This window comes from Sebastes fasciatus, chromosome 14, assembly GCF_043250625.1.
Source record: "Sebastes fasciatus isolate fSebFas1 chromosome 14, fSebFas1.pri, whole genome shotgun sequence".
In the NCBI taxonomy this organism is placed as follows: domain Eukaryota; kingdom Metazoa; phylum Chordata; class Actinopteri; order Perciformes; family Sebastidae; genus Sebastes; species Sebastes fasciatus.
In genome coordinates this window covers 8,189,496-8,205,769 of record NC_133808.1, presented here as the reverse complement: position 1 = coordinate 8,205,769, position 16,274 = coordinate 8,189,496, and the positions used below count along the sequence as shown (strand labels likewise).

General features: G+C 40.0%; 1 protein-coding gene across 5 annotated transcripts in view; it reads right to left on the bottom strand.

Annotated features, from left to right (window-relative positions):
* Window positions 1-16,274, bottom strand: part of col6a3 (collagen, type VI, alpha 3) — a 114,212-nt gene that overhangs the window by 15,371 nt on the left and 82,567 nt on the right. For 4 of the 5 annotated variants that reach the window (XM_074658475.1, XM_074658476.1, XM_074658478.1 and 1 more), the window contains 11 exons: window positions 5,649-6,260; window positions 4,817-5,440; window positions 4,008-4,598; window positions 3,241-3,852; window positions 2,744-3,078; window positions 1,170-1,248; window positions 890-1,035; window positions 706-798; window positions 552-605; window positions 246-317; window positions 94-120 (listed from right to left, as the gene is read on the bottom strand). In XM_074658475.1, the coding sequence (XP_074514576.1) occupies window positions 94-120; window positions 246-317; window positions 552-605; window positions 706-798; window positions 890-1,035; window positions 1,170-1,248; window positions 2,744-3,078; window positions 3,241-3,852; window positions 4,008-4,598; window positions 4,817-5,440; window positions 5,649-6,260 (3,245 nt within the window). Of the gene's footprint in view, window positions 1-93; window positions 121-245; window positions 318-551; window positions 606-705; window positions 799-889; window positions 1,036-1,169; window positions 1,249-2,743; window positions 3,079-3,240; window positions 3,853-4,007; window positions 4,599-4,816; window positions 5,441-5,648; window positions 6,261-11,205; window positions 11,800-12,064; window positions 12,603-16,274 lie in introns of those variants that run through there. The other variant, XM_074658481.1, reaches the window with a different exon arrangement.

Genomic DNA, 16,274 nt, shown 5'->3' with positions numbered 1-16,274 from the left:
AGTAGTTGGTTAGGTAATCTGTGCATTAGCCTTCTTTCTGACAGCTTTATCTAATACTGAAGACTTTATTAAAAAAGAAAGAAAAATACTCACCTTTTCTCCTGAGTACCCACGAGAGCCCTGAACAAAAGAAAAAAACAATGTTTCACTACTGTATTAAATAAAAAAAATTAAAAAAAATAATATTGTCAATTTGAAGTAACACATAAGTTTGTGTTGAAGGTTAAAGTTAATAAAGCCTTTACCTTGACACCTCTTTGTCCAGGACATCCCTGGAATCCCTGAGTTCCATTCACACCAGGAGGACCTCTCTCTCCCTGTCATTACAAAATAAAGACAATTGAATATCTTGACCAAATAAAGGAGGGATACAATATAAGGAACATGAAGTGCTGGAAAACAAAAATAACATCAAAAGTTGTCGCTGAACTTCTTGAGAACAAAAAATATGGTTAAACATGTTATAGATAAGGACAGTTTACAGCAGAAAGTCTCTTATGGAAACATTGTCAGACTGTGACTACATACGTAAGCAAGGCATTCATACTTACAGGTCCACCCTCATCTCCAGGATGTCCTTGGCTTCCTGGTGATCCTGGGCCACCCTGAAAGACAAAACAAAAAAGTATTAGCCTCACTTCTTTTCTGGTATAATTAAAGGCAAGGTGTCAAAACAATATATTTTCTTTTTTTGACAGTGGATACCTTATCCCCTGAGAATCCAACTGCTCCTCGGTCTCCTCTGGTGCCAATGCATTTGCATGGCACTGCACAGCACTCCCTCTCTGCAATATTGTCCTACGCAGCAAAAGAAAACAAATTAATTAAGCAATTCAAGGGGAAAAAAGGAAGCTCATGAAAGTCTTCTGTCTGACTGATTAGTACTCACCAGTTCTTCCATTAGCTCATAGTCCAAGTCCATGATGTTGAGCCGTAGGGGTCTGGTGTACCTGAATCCACGACCGAATTCTAGCAGCAAAGCCTCCTCAAATTTGGGCACCCGCTCTAGCCCGACCAGGATGAAACTGTTCACTCCTGTTTTGCACATATAAGAGTTTCAGGAACATTAATTACCTCTTAATATTATATTTCTATGATACATATGATGGTGGCTTGGTGGGGTTTAAGGATAGATATGAAGGGCAGTTTGTACTGTATTATCTTTTTACCTGATACCCGAAGCTCCTCAACTTGCGTTTTTAATTCAGCATATGGGGCATCAATACCATCAGTAAGATGAACGACAACCTTCAGGGGAAAAACACAATTCAGTTTCATACTGTTTTACATTTTCCATGAGTCTTTTCATTAGTAAGTTTAAACTAAGTATGTCCAGTTTTTTGGCTGTAATCTTGATCCAAGTCCTTTAATATTTGGTATGTGCCAATACAGAGTTTGATCCTATACTTTTATTGTATTATTAATGTTGATTAATTATTTTTGAATGTTGAATAATTTTTTTCATGAGCTAATTGATCCAAGTACAGAAAGTTCCGGTTCAAAAACTATTATGTTGATCATCTTAAATTATTGATATGAATGTAGATTAGCTGAGAGAATGTAACCCCTGAAATTGACGTGACACAATCCGCTAGAGAGAATACATATTACCCTGTTGTTGGAACCTAAGAAACACTCAGTCCGCTCCAACTGTACAGTGGTGTTACAGAGTGGAGGTACTTCCCTCACAAACTATCTAACAGACAAATTTAACACAAGTCCAGCTCAATGTGCTCTACAAAAAGGCCTCAATAACCACCAGAGTCCACCTGACAGATTTTTTGCCATTTAGAATTTTTTGAAAAACACATTTTTTACATTTTCTCCTAAAATGTAAATCCAATTGCTACCAAATTGTGTGTGGATCATTATTGGAGTAAGCTTATCAAAAAATATTAAAAGCTTTTTGATATCGCATTCCATTTTGAAGATAATAACCAATGAACTTCACAAAAGGCAGGGCTTATCAGGAAATTGGCCATAATTAATTGACCAATAGTCAAATCATAATAAATCTTGGTAGATATCTTCAGAACATGTTTGGGTACAGGCCCTCCAAAGCATTTTGAGCTCAACCCATAGGGGGTGCCACAAATACTAAAAATGTGTATCTCCAAACCTGGTGGTTAGGGTGCAAATGCTCCGGGGGCAAGTATTAACCAAGATAACGGTCTCAAAAATGTGTGTGGCATAACACAAATCAGACTATACATCAGGAATTGTTTGTCCACTCAATACAAAACTCAGAGGATATGTTTCATAACAATGTTGAACCAGGTGCGTAAAACTACTTTGAAATCGCTGAAAAGGGGGCATCACCAGGTCCAAACATGTGCATGGCCCTGAAGCATATTTGTCCATAAATTAATGAGAGTTCATCATCAAACTTGCTGAATATTTTTAAATAAACTGTTGAAACATTTTCCCAAATTGCCAAGATATATGACTGGTCAGACTCTGAGTGTACTATTATTGAAAGGCTGTATATATTGAAATGATGAAACAAGTGTGTGATTGGTCTCACTTCTACTATACAGAATTAAATCAGCTGAAGTGACTTTGCTCAACTTTGTGAAGCCCAAAACCTGCTCATAGCTGCTTGCAGCTTTGATTTTGTCAATTAAGCTACTTCTTTCTGTTTAGTGAAAAAAGGGTTCAACCCGCAAATTGCCGCTTGCTGCTATAATTTCCAATGTTATTTTATCTCTAGACATCTCTAGTTTAAACTGTTTCAGTAACCAACCTTGACAACGTCATCCTGTCTGGTTTTGAACCTATTGGTGTAAGCTGAGATGGTCTTGCCATTGAGGACAAAGGGGCCACGACTCCGTAGGGCTTTGAAGGCCTCAATGAGCACATCAGCATTGTCTGTGAAGTCCAGCTGGACAGGCTCAGAGGCTGAGTCCATGGCCAGCATGCCCACTTGCACAGAGGGTATCTGTCCAGATGAGCAACTGATAGCTGCCATTTTGGAAATCCTCTGCAGAATGCCTTCAACCTTCTTCTGGAGGTTTGTCTGAGCACTGAAGATGTTCTGGGCAGAAACATCAAAGCCCACCAACACCTCTATGCTGCAGGCTGTAAAAGAGAGCATGGCTTTTCTTTTAGGTGTTTTTTTTGTTTTTTAATCATAGCAAACATCTGGAAACTAAAACTTTTAATTATACGTTGCAAACTAAATGTGAAACAGCTCAGCAATAAAGTACATTAGCAAGAAAAAAATAATACTATGTCTCTTACTTTTAGGAGTTTCTTGCACACCAACACACAGCTTCCCTTTCACTTCATCATCCAAAGTCTCCAGGATTTGCTCAGTGAGCTCTGAAAGTTCCCGGAAGGTGCTTGCCCGAGCCACAGTGGAGGACTCACTTGCTAGGTCTTCTAACTCATTCTCAATGTCGCCCACTCCTACAGCAAAGACTCTCACACCTTTTTTCTTCAGACCAAGGGCTGCTGTTTTGCCATCATCAGCTGAGCGTCCTCCAGTGAAAACCATTAGGATCTGAGGAGTGCCCTCATCCATCCTACTGCCTTTATCTTTGGTAAAGTGAACATCTTGAATGTGGCGAATGGCTGCACCAGTGTTGATTCTCCGTCCACCTTTGTACTCTGCTCGGTCAATGGCATCTAGAATGCCTTGCCTGTTCTGATATGTATTGAGGTAGAAGACATCAGTCACATCTGTGGCATAATGTGCCAGGCCAATCCGCAGGTTGTCTCTCTCGGTGAAGAACAGATCAATTAGGCTGTTGATAAACACCATCACTTCTTTGAAGTTGTCCCTTCCCAAGTTAATGGAGCCATCCACCAAAAACACTATGTCAGCCTTTTTGGGTGGAGGCAGGCCAGATGCTGTGAGAAGGAAGATGAGATAATGATGAGGACAGGGTAGAGGCGGGTGAAAATAGTGACTCATTAGATTTTAGTATTGTTAGATCATATTTAGGTAAAATTATTAGATAGTTATCTAAGTATCTGTAATATGTGTACATTTTACAACAACTTACAAGGATCTGTGGGTGTTTCCACAGGGATAGTCCCACTCAACCTGTCAATAACCCCTTGCCGGATTGTTGGCAGGCCAGGGAAGTCAGAAACCTCGAGAACATCATCTTTGGTGGTGGCAATTTGGGTTAGCTGCCTTTTTTCAGCACCAGCAGTTCCAACACCAATGCAGTTGACCCGGGCGCCCTTAAGCAGAGGTCCATAGATGGAAACATCTTGGGGGGAACGTCCGCCTGTTAGAACCACAAGATGCTGGGAGGCATCTGCTAGACGAACACCAGCAGCGGGTTTTAACTCATTCTGCATAACATACTCTATGGCATCAGCCAGATTTGATGACCGGCCACCGATCTGACGAAGTCTTTGGATAGCAGAGACAACAGCTGGTTTGTTGTTGTGAGTGATGAGTGAGAACTCTGTTTCGACTCTGTCTGCATACTGGACAACACCCACACGCACTTGATCAGGCTGCACATTGAGTTGTTTGACAATGTTGAGGATGAAGTCACGGATATGTGCAATGCCAGCAGTACCTGTATTGTCTGAGCCATCAATAAGGAAGATAATGTCCTTTTTCCCAAGATCAAGGTTGCCTGCAAAATAAGCACAACAAAGAGAAAGGGAGATATGTTTTATCTTAATATATATAAGATAAAGTCTGATGCATATAAAACAATCTACTACTTTTTTTCAATTATATGAGGAATATAAAACAATGCTAAAAAGCAAATGATGAAAACATCTTTCAGTTATTGTGTTGAGCATTTACAACTTGAAGTTAACCTTTAATATATGAGATAGTAGTTCTTACCTAAGTCCACTGAGGGAGGAACATAACTATCGATGATATCAGTGGTGGATATTGTTTTGACTGAATCAATGAGCTGCGACTCCACTTTTGAAAGCTGCTGGAAACTTTGAACGGTATATACCAGTTCAGGCTTCAGGGCAATCTGTCTCAGTTCATCAGGGTCTGCATTCCTTGAACCAATGGCAAGAGGTGCAACCTGGTTTCTCTTAAGTTGGTCAGCCGCAGTGGATACATCATCTGCAGATTTGCCACCTGTAACTAGAATGAGGAACTGAGGCACACCATCTTCAATGCGGCTTCCCGCTGACCTCTGGTAGATGTTTCTGTAGACCCACTCAAGAGCACGACCTGTGTTTAGACGGTTCCCACCTTTGCTTTTAAGTCTCGTTACAGCCTGGCGTACCTCATCTTTGGTGGAGAATTCATTCAGAAGAAATTCTTGCTTTGGGTCATCACTGTACTGTACCACTGAAATTCGGACCTTATCCAGTCCTACATCCAGCTTCTCCACGACTCTTCTTATCATTTCACGGATGGAAGGGAACTCACTACGCACCGCTGTTGTGCCATCAATTAGAAATACGACATCCCTCTTTTCTCCTCCTGTGGGTGCTGGTGGGATTACTGCTCAAAAAGAATGCAAGCACAGAAACAAGGTATGATTACTAACTACAGAGTTTCTAATAGGTATTGAGGACATACAGTATGACTGAGAAAGTCATGTATCATGTAAAGAGTAAATCACAGACACTGTAGTAAAGAGGAGTCGGGTGTGTGAGAATGTTTTTAGACTGTAAATCATCTTTTAAACAATTGAATTGAGTAAAATTACCATCAGTGCTTGGGAATACTGGACGCATCCTGGCGATGTCATCATCTGACAGCTCAGTGAGAGTGGTGATTAAGTTTTCTTGGACTGTGTACAGGCCAGGGAGATCATCTATAGGGTAGGCAAAGTTAGGCACGTATGACACCACCTGGAGCTCTGTAGGGTTAACATCCCTGGTCCCAATGCTGAAGGGAAGAACTCTAGATTTTTTGAGGGAAGATGCTGCACTACTGATGTCATCTGTTGAAGACCCACTGGAGACGACAATTACAAACTGCGGTACACCTTCTTGCTTCCTGCTACCACGTGCCGCTGTCAGAACATCCTGACTGACAAACTGCAAGGCCTGACCCAGGTTACGTTGTCTTCCTCGTCGCTGCCTCATTCCCCTGACGGCATTCAAAACACCTTCTTTGGTTGTATGTGTGTTCAAAAACATGTCAGCCTGAGCAAAGTCACCATACTGGACCACGCCAATCCGGATCTTATTCTCGCCCACATTGAGACTCTCCACGACCCTACGGATAAACTCCTGGATGATAGGAAATTCCCGTCCAACACCATCAGATCCATCAACAAGGAAAACGACATCCTTCCGGGGTCCCTGCGTCTCAGCTGAAAGAGAGGAAAAAGGCATTATTATAACATAAATCATCAAAATATGAAAGAAATGGTCAAAGGAATATTACAGTAGCAATTATACACCAATGTATGATAGCCTTTTAACATACTGTTGGACACTGTTCAGATTTCTTGATTTGATAAGAGGGAGAAAAGTTTAGCCCATAATTTGTTCCTAAGCCATACAGTATGTTTTCTTGCCAAATGTGTGGTAATCGGGTGCATATTCAGGAGGCCATTTACATTTTTTCCAAACTTTTCATCTTGCAATGAACTGTCCTTTATTGCAAGATGACCCTGTAAAGTGTGGTGAAAAGTGTCTGCTTCTAGCATAAAATTCAGATGAAAATGAATGAAAGTTATATTGGTTAAAAAAAAAGAACTACTACTGAATATAATGGATGTCAGAAGAAGTTTGTTATATCCAGCCTACATATCACAACCTCATTTTCATTATTTCCTACTGTAAAACATCCACACAGACAAATCTGATCCTGGCAGCAGGAAGGCAGATCAACTAGAAATCTACAACAAGCTGTTTTGATGATGACATTTCTGACACTAAAAATTCCTAAAACCCACTTAAAACTGCTATTCTCTTAATAGGGGCTGATGATGATGTTAATACATAACTTCCATTTGACATGCTTTGCAGTAGCTTCTTCAGTGTATTTAGAGTGAGTGAGAGTAATGAATTGTATGTTAATGCAAGATCTATTATTTCAGTTTTTCCATTTATTGTATCTATGAGCTCGAGCTAATTCTTTAGAAACAACAACTTTCTTCAAAGTCTAGACTGGCTCCAAATGTATCTAGATCCCAGATTATTAATAATTAATATATGGATCAGATTCCCTCTGCCAAATATGGATATCAACACAGCAACTCTATTATACCTTAAAACATTCTTTAACTTGATCATAAACCGTTTCAGGAATGCTATACTTTATTTAATTTTGTGCATGCTACTTGCTATCTCTGTACTGTTGCATATTTGTTATTTACCAGAGATGCACAATATATTGAAGGCACATTTTATCATCATCACCAAACTTTAGATTACTCCTTGGAACAAGACAAGGTTCACCCTTTTTTGGATCCATCAGCAGCAGCAATAAGACAGAATAATAGCATCATTGGCATCTCCACAGATACTACAATCCACAACATAAGTCTTTATACAGATGATGTAATCTTATTCCTCCAAAATCCAACCAAATCTCTCACTGAAATAACAAAAGTCATCACCTCATTCTTTAATATGTATCTGACTATTCAATCAATTGGACCAAATCAACTATTTTACCAGTCTATGGAAAGAAAGGAGAATATCAGTTATCATACAGGCAAATTTCTCACCGGTGATATAATCTATTTAGGGGTTAACATATCTCCAAGACTATCAGAATTATTTCATCTAAACCATACACCTCTGTTAAAAAGCATTGAAGAAGATCTCACACGCTGAACAACGCACCCCTTAACACTTATCGGACGAATCAATACCATAAAATTGTAATCTTACCAAAAATCTACTCTGTTTAACATGATCCACATCCAATCAATCCAACATCCAACTGGCTTAAAAATCTGGACCTATTTATTACGCAATTCTACTGCGAAAGCAAAAAAAAGAAATAACAATAAAACTGACAACCCTTCCAAAATCAAAAACTTTAGGAGGACTAGAAGCTCCAAATTTTCACCAACACTACATAGCGAATCAACTGACATACATCACCACATGGCTTCACTCAACCCCACCCCGCCAGCCATGGTTAGACATTGAGCAAACAGCATGTGAAGAATTATCAATCCAAGACCTGCCCTTCCTTTCCAAATCCATCACAAAACAAAACTGCTTTACCTACCTCACCATTTACAATACTCTCCAAGCCTGGTGGAAAGAAAATAATATGTAATGAAAATATCACATTTAGTCCATTCACATTAACCCAACTTTGGCAAATCCCAGATATCAGAATGAATTAACCAACCAATAAAATACAAAAAAATGCACCTCCATCATCTCTTTACAAATAACTCTATCATCCTGTTAAACGATAAATTCAACATAGGCAAAGAACAATATTTACAGTATACCCAAAAATGAAACTCTATCAAAGCAAAAATGGAAATAATCAATAACCCCCTGAGCCCATCCCAAATAATGAATTAATTAAATCTACCATAGCAAATACCCCAAAACAACTCTCCAAATTTTACAAAATCTTATCTGCATCATATCTTTACCAATAGAAAAATGGAAAAAGGACCTCAATATCAATCCAGATAACAACTTCTGGACATAAATCTGTCAATCTACCTTTCAATCGTCCAGATATATCAATTTACAACTGATCCAATACAAGATAATACACTGCACACATCTCACAGGCCACAAAATGCACGCAATGGGATTTACTAATTCCCTGTACTGCACACATTGTGGACTTGGCACCCACAACAATTACCTGCACAACGTCTGGTCCTACCCCTTAGTTCAAAGCCTTTAGAAAGACATAACAACTAAACTCTCAGAATTTTTTGCATGGAACATCCCACTATCTCCATCCTTCTGCCTTCTTGGCGACCTGTCAGACTTAATAACACCAAGCAATACATCTTTGCTTGTGGTGCTATCGCCAAGAAAACTATTTTCCTCAATTGGAAATCCAAACATCTACTCTTAATTGTCCATAAAACAATGGTTGAGCCTCCTCTCGGGACATATATCATGAGAGCAAGTCTCTGCCAAACAAAGTAATCAAATCACGGAATTAAATAAAAAACTCTCATGTCTGATCCTGCCTCTGAATCTGCCGGTGACTATCATCTTCATGTTACAATTCCACCCCTTACCCATACCCCATTTTAAACGGTTAAAAAAGTAGAAAGTGAAAAAAGGGCCTTATTTTCTATAACTCTGTTCACTGTCTACAGCTCGTTGCTTTCCATCATTGCCCCTGCTTATTTTTATTTGTTTTATTTTTGAAAGTAATATTGTTATATTTATGACTAATATTATGATTATTATTAGTATTATCACTTATCTTTTCCTTCATTGGCTACTAATTTGAAAAAGAACAAAAGCAAAGTAGATTTAGTTCTCCGATGAGGGCCAAAATAAAAAGATGAATAAATGGATTTTAACCTTTTGTTTGATAATTACATAGAAACATTATATATACAGTATTTACATCTTTCCTTGTGCTGTAATGTTAAAATTATGGTTCTACTTTGAATAGGAGAAGAACTTTATATTTGTCTTTTCACTTTTATGGAGTACAGCTTTTTTGTCTCTATTATGAATACAAAGAAAAATTAATAGGATTAAAAAGAACATTAAGAGAATTAATGAGATGAAAGAGAATGGAAAGAATGCGGTTCAAAAAGGTCCTTGTATGAGTTTCTGAGATGAACGCTGCAACTTTTCCCCATGTATTATCAAGACTCAGACTCAAGAATATGATGGATGAAAACAGCCATTATTTGAATAAGTAAATGACTCAATAAATAAATAAATAAATACATATATAAATGAAATAATAAAGCAGTAAATGCATCAAATAAATATGCAGGTTAATAAATAAATATTAAAAAAACATGTATAACTAATAAAATCTATAAATGTGCACATCAATAGAAAATAAATTAAATAACTTATTTATTTGACATTATTTTGTATTCAAATATTTTTACATTTAATTATTTCCCAATAATTATAATAATAATAACTCCTATTATTTATTCATTTATATATTTATTTATTTATGCTTGCAAACATTTTCGTATTTTTTCACCCATATGTTAATGAAGGGTTGTTTCTTGATGGTGTCACTTATCAGCTATTGGTTAATGTATTTGAGAGTTCACAGTTCAATTGTACTTGTGACACCACCTACATTAACATGTGGGTGAAGAAATGCAGAATTAAATAAAAAGGTAAATGAAAAAATAGGGAAATACATAAAAACATGAAAGAATAAATTGGGAAATAATTAAATACGAAAATTAAAGAAAAACAAATGTCAAAAGAATATATATTATTCATTTATTTTTCTATTTCTATTATATTTATTTATTTTCAAATTCATCTGAACATTTATTTCATATTAGAACTGGACAGCTAGGGTTTCTCTCCTACTCTTTGAACAATATTTTCAATAGCTGGAAATCCAGTTTGTGTACCATCAGATCCATTCAACAAGAAGACAACATCATTTCCTGTTGGCTTTCTCTCCACTAGGGAACATAGAATTTTAGACAAATTTAGGTTCATGTGTAAAACTTCCCTGTAAAAAAGTCAGATGACGAAAGCTAACATCTATGTTTAAAACAATTACTCTATTAATGTTGGCAAAACTGCTTTATCATCGTGGCACAGGTTGACCTGAGCTTACTGAAATATACTTCAATACAGGTCAATTTACATCCTACACTGATCTCCAAAATATCCTCTTTTGTGGTGTATGTTTTCAGATACAAATTGACCTCTGCATCTGTGCTGTACTGGACTACAGAGACACGGTCTTTGTTTTCTCCCACATTGAGTTTCTCCACCACTTTCCCAACAAAATCACGCATGGCAGGGAAGTTTTTCTACTACTCTTTGGACAAAGTCTCGCATAGCTGGGAATCCAGCTCTAGTACCATTAGATCCATCCAACAAAAACACAACATCCCTTCCTGTTGGCTCTCTCTCCACTAGGGAACATCGAATTTGAGACATATTTAGATTCATGTGTCAAACTTTACTCTTCAAAAGTCAGATGATGAAAGTTAACCTCAATGTTTACAACATTTACTCTATTAATGCTGGCACAACTGTTTTATCATTGTGGCAAAGGCTGACCTAAGCTAAGTGAAATGCACTTCAATACAGGTCAATTTGCGTACTACCCTGATCTTGGAATGTAAGAATCTGTCACTTTCTTACCAGATACTGTTGGTGTTATGGGCGTGGCCCTCATTAGCACTGTGCTCATTATAGAGGAGAGCTGTTCTTGGACACTGGGGAGGTCAGTGAACTCAGACACTGACAGAGCGTATTTAGGGTCATATGATATTTTCTGCAGCTCTCCACTGTCAGAGTTCGTTGTTCCAATTCCTATTACACAGATGTTCTGCTGTTTGAGAGCAGAGGCTTGAGTATCTACATTGTCAAAAGATCTTCCACCATTGAGCAGAATCAATATCTGTGGAACACCTTGCATGCGCCTACTCCCGGAGGAGTTTGTAAAGATGTTGTCCCTGACGTATTGGAGGGCGGCCCCGGTGTTGAGGGGTTTGCCTCCTCTGTGTTTCAACCCTCTGACTGAATCCAAAATATCCTCTCTTGTGGTGTATGTTTTCAGATAGAAATGGACCTCTGCATCTGTGCTGTACTGGACTACAGAGACACGGTCTTTGTTTTCTCCCACATTGAGTTTCTCCAACACTTTCTCAACAAAATCACACATAGCGGGGAAGCCATTCAATGTGCTATCAGAACCATCCAGAAGGAATACAATATCCTTTTTGGCAGTGTCAACTGAGAAAAGAGGGGAAGACAAAAAATAAAAACCTTTGAAGAAAGTACGCTGGTAAACTAATCACAAAGTGGTAGACTATGTTTTTGAAAGCACCTAGCACTGCCTAACTCAATTTTAAATAGCAGGCACGCACACCACCACCACCTCTATTTGAATGCACACATGAAGCTAAACAGGTTTTACACTTGATGTATTTCCCTCAGTGCAGGTGAAACAAGTCAGACAGCCTTTTAGGCCAGCAAGAAGCCATGCTTGTTAACATACCAAGCACAGTTTGTGATTCTGGGGTGACGTCAATAACCACAGCGTCCACAGAGGACTGAAGTTGCTGTAGGATACGGGGAAGGTCAGTGAATTCAGACACAGACAGAGTTGAATTGGCATCATGGGCTATTTTCTGCAGTTCTCTGCTATCAGAGCTCCTGGTTCTAATTGCAACGGTCAAGACACCCAGCTGTTTGAGAGCAGAGGCTGGTGCATCAACACTGTCAGAAGACCTTCCACCAATTAGTAATATCAGGACTTGTGGAACTCTTTCCAAGCGCCTGCTTCCGGCAGAAGCCGTGAAGACATTATCCTTCAAGTACTGGAGAGCTGCTCCAGTGTTGAGGGGTATTCCGCCTTTGTGCCTCAAACCTCTGACAATGTTAAGGATCTCGCCTTTTGTCCGGTACGTGTTCAGATAAAATTGAACAGCTGGATCTCTGCTGTACTGAACCACTGAGACACGATCTTTGTTGTCATCCACACTGAGTTGCTCTACTACTCTTTGGACAAAATCTTGCATAGCTGGGAATCCACTTCTAGTACCATCAGATCCGTCCAACAAGAACACAACATCCCTTCCTGTTGGCTTTCTCTCCACTAGGGAACATAGAATTTGAGACACATTTAGGTTCACGTGTCAATCTTTCCAATGCAAAAGTCAGATGATGAAAGCTAACCTAAATATTTACAATGTGTACTCTATTAATGCTTGCACAACTGTTTTCTCAAAGTGGCACAGGCTGACCTGAGCTTAGTAAAATACAAATTAATACAGGTCAATTTGCGTACTACCCTGATCTTGGAATGTAAAATCATTCACTTTCTTACCAGATATTGTTGGTGTTATGGGTGTGACCCTCGTTAGCGCTGTGCTCATTATAGAGGAGAGCTGTTCTTGGACACTGGGGAGGTCAGTGAACTCAGACACTGATAGAGCGTATTTGGGGTCATATGATATTTTCTGCAGCTCTCCACTGTCAGCGTTCCTTGTTCCAATGCCAATCACAAAGATGCCCTGCTGTTTGAGAGCAGAGGCTGGAGTATCTACTTTGTCAAAAGATCTTCCACCATTTAGCAGGATCAACATCTGTGGAACACCTTGCAGGCGCCTACTCCCAGAGGAGTTTGTAAAGATGTTGTCCCTGACGTATTGGAGGGCTACCCCGGTGTTGAGGGGTCTGCCTCCCCTGTGTCTCAGCCCTCTGACTGAATCCAAAATATCCTGTCTTGTGGTGTATGTTTTCAGATCGAAATGGACCTCTGCATCTCTGCTGTACTGGACTACAGAGACACGGTCTTTGTTTTCTCCCACATTGAGTTTCTCCACCACTTTCTCCACAAAATCACGCATGGCAGGGAAGCCGTTCCGTGTGCTATCAGAACCATCCAGAAGGAATACAATATCCTTTTTGGCAGTGTCAACTGAGAAAAGAGGGGAAGACAAATAATAAAAACCTTTGAAGAAAGTACGCTGGTGAACTAATCACAAAGTGGTGGGCTATTTTTTGAAAGCACGTAGCACAGCCTACTTCAATTTTAAATAGTGGGCAAGCACACCACCATCACCTCTATTTAAATGCACACATGAAGCTAAACAGGTATTACACTTAATTTATTTCCCTCAGTGTAGGTGAAACAAGTCAGATAGCCTTTCAGGCCAGCAAGAAGCCATGCTTGTTAACATACCAAGCACAGTTGGTGATTCTGGGGTGACGTCAATAACCACAGCCTTCACGGAGGACTGAAGTTGCTGTAGGATACGGGGAAGGTCAGTGAATTCAGACACAGACAGAGCAGAATTGGCGTCATGGGATATTTTCTGCAGTTCTCTGCTATCAGAGTTCCTGGTTCCAATTGCAAAGGTCAAGACACCCAGCTGTTTGAGAGCAGAGGCTGGTGCATCAACACTGTCAGAAGACCTTCCACCACTTAGCAATATCAGGACTTGTGGAACTTCTTCCAGGCGCCTGCTTCCGGCAGAGGCCGTGAAGACATTATCCCTCAGGTACTGGAGAGCTGCTCCAGTGTTGAGGTGTCTTCCGCCTTTGTGCCTCAAACCTCTGACAGTGTCAAGGATCTCGCCTTTTGTCGTGTACGTGTTCAGATAGAACTGGACAGCTGGATCTCTGCTGTACTGAACCACTGAGACACGATCTTTGTTGTCATCCACACTGAGTTTCTCTACTACTCTTTGGACAAAGTCTCGCATAGCTGGGAATCCACTTCTAGTACCATCAGATCCATCCAACAAGAACACAACATCCCTTCCTGTTGGCTGTCTCTCCACTAGGGAACATAGAATTTGAGACATATTTAGGTTCATGTGTCAAACTTTCCTGTGCAAAAGTCAGATGATGAAAGCTAACCTCAATGTGTACAAAGTTTACTCTATTAATGCTGGAACAACAGGTTTGTCAAAGTGGCACAGGCTGAACTGAGCTTAGTGAAATAAACTTTAATACAGGACAATTTGCGTACTACCCTGATCTTGGAATGTAAGAATCTGTCACTTTCTTACCAGATATTGTTGGTGTTATGGGTGTGGCCCTCATTAGCGCTGTGCTCATTATAGAGGAGAGCTGTTCTTGGACACTGGGGAGGTCAGTGAACTCAGACACTGACAGAGCATATTTAGGGTCATATGATATTTTCTGCAGCTCTCCACTGTCAGAGTTCCTGGTTCCAATGCCAATCACAAAGATGCCCTGCTGTTTGAGAGCAGAGGCTGGAGTATCTACTTTGTCAAAAGATCTTCCACCATTTAGCAGGATCAACATCTGTGGAACACCTTGCAGGCGCCTACTCCCAGAGGAGTTTGTAAAGATGTTGTCCCTGACGTATTGGAGGGCTGCCCCGGTGTTGAGGGGTCTGCCTCCCCTGTGTCTCAGCCCTCTGACTGAATCCAAAATATCCTGTCTTGTGGTGTATGTTTTCAGATCGAAATGGACCTCTGCATCTCTGCTGTACTGGACTACAGAGACACGGTCTTTGTTTTCTCCCACATTGAGTTTCTCCACCACTTTCTCCACAAAATCACGCATGGCAGGGAAGCCGTTCCGTGTGCTATCAGAACCATCCAGAAGGAATACAATATCCTTTTTGGCAGTGTCAACTGAGAAAAGAGGGGAAGACAAATAATAAAAAGCTTTGAAGAAAGTACGCTGGTGAACTAATCACAAAGTGGTGGGCTATTTTTTGAAAGCACGTAGCACAGCCTACTTCAATTTTAAATAGTGGGCAAGCACACCACCATCACCTCTATTTAAATGCACACATGAAGCTAAACAGGTATTACACTTAATTTATTTCCCTCAGTGTAGGTGAAATAAGTCAGATAGCCTTTCAGGCCAGCAAGAAGCCATGCTTGTTAACATACCAAGCACAGTTGGTGATTCTGGGGTGACGTCAATAACCACAGCCTCCACGGAGGACTGAAGTTGCTGTAGGATACGGGGAAGGTCAGTGAATTCAGACACAGACAGAGCAGAATTGGCGTCATGGGATATTTTCTGCAGTTCTCTGCTATCAGAGTTCCTGGTTCCAATTGCAAAGGTCAAGACACCCAGCTGTTTGAGAGCAGAGGCTGGTGCATCAACACTGTCAGAAGACCTTCCACCACTTAGCAATATCAGGACTTGTGGAACTTCTTCCAGGCGCCTGCTTCCGGCAGAGGCCGTGAAGACATTATCCCTCAGGTACTGGAGAGCTGCTCCAGTGTTGAGGTGTCTTCCGCCTTTGTGCCTCAAACCTCTGACAGTGTCAAGGATCTCGCCTTTTGTCGTGTACGTGTTCAGATAGAACTGGACAGCTGGATCTCTGCTGTACTGAACCACTGAGACACGATCTTTGTTGTCATCCACACTGAGTTTCTCTACTACTCTTTGGACAAAGTCTCGCATAGCTGGGAATCCACTTCTAGTACCATCAGATCCATCCAACAAGAACACAACATCCCTTCCTGTTGGCTGTCTCTCCACTAGGGAACATAGAATTTGAGACATATTTAGGTTCATGTGTCAAACTTTCCTGTGCAAAAGTCAGATGATGAAAGCTAACCTCAATGTGTACAAAGTTTACTCTATTAATGCTGGAACAACAGGTTTGTCAAAGTGGCACAGGCTGAACTGAGCTTAGTGAAATAAACTTTAATACAGGACAATTTGCGTACTACCCTGATCTTGGAATGTAAGAATCTGTCACTTTCTTA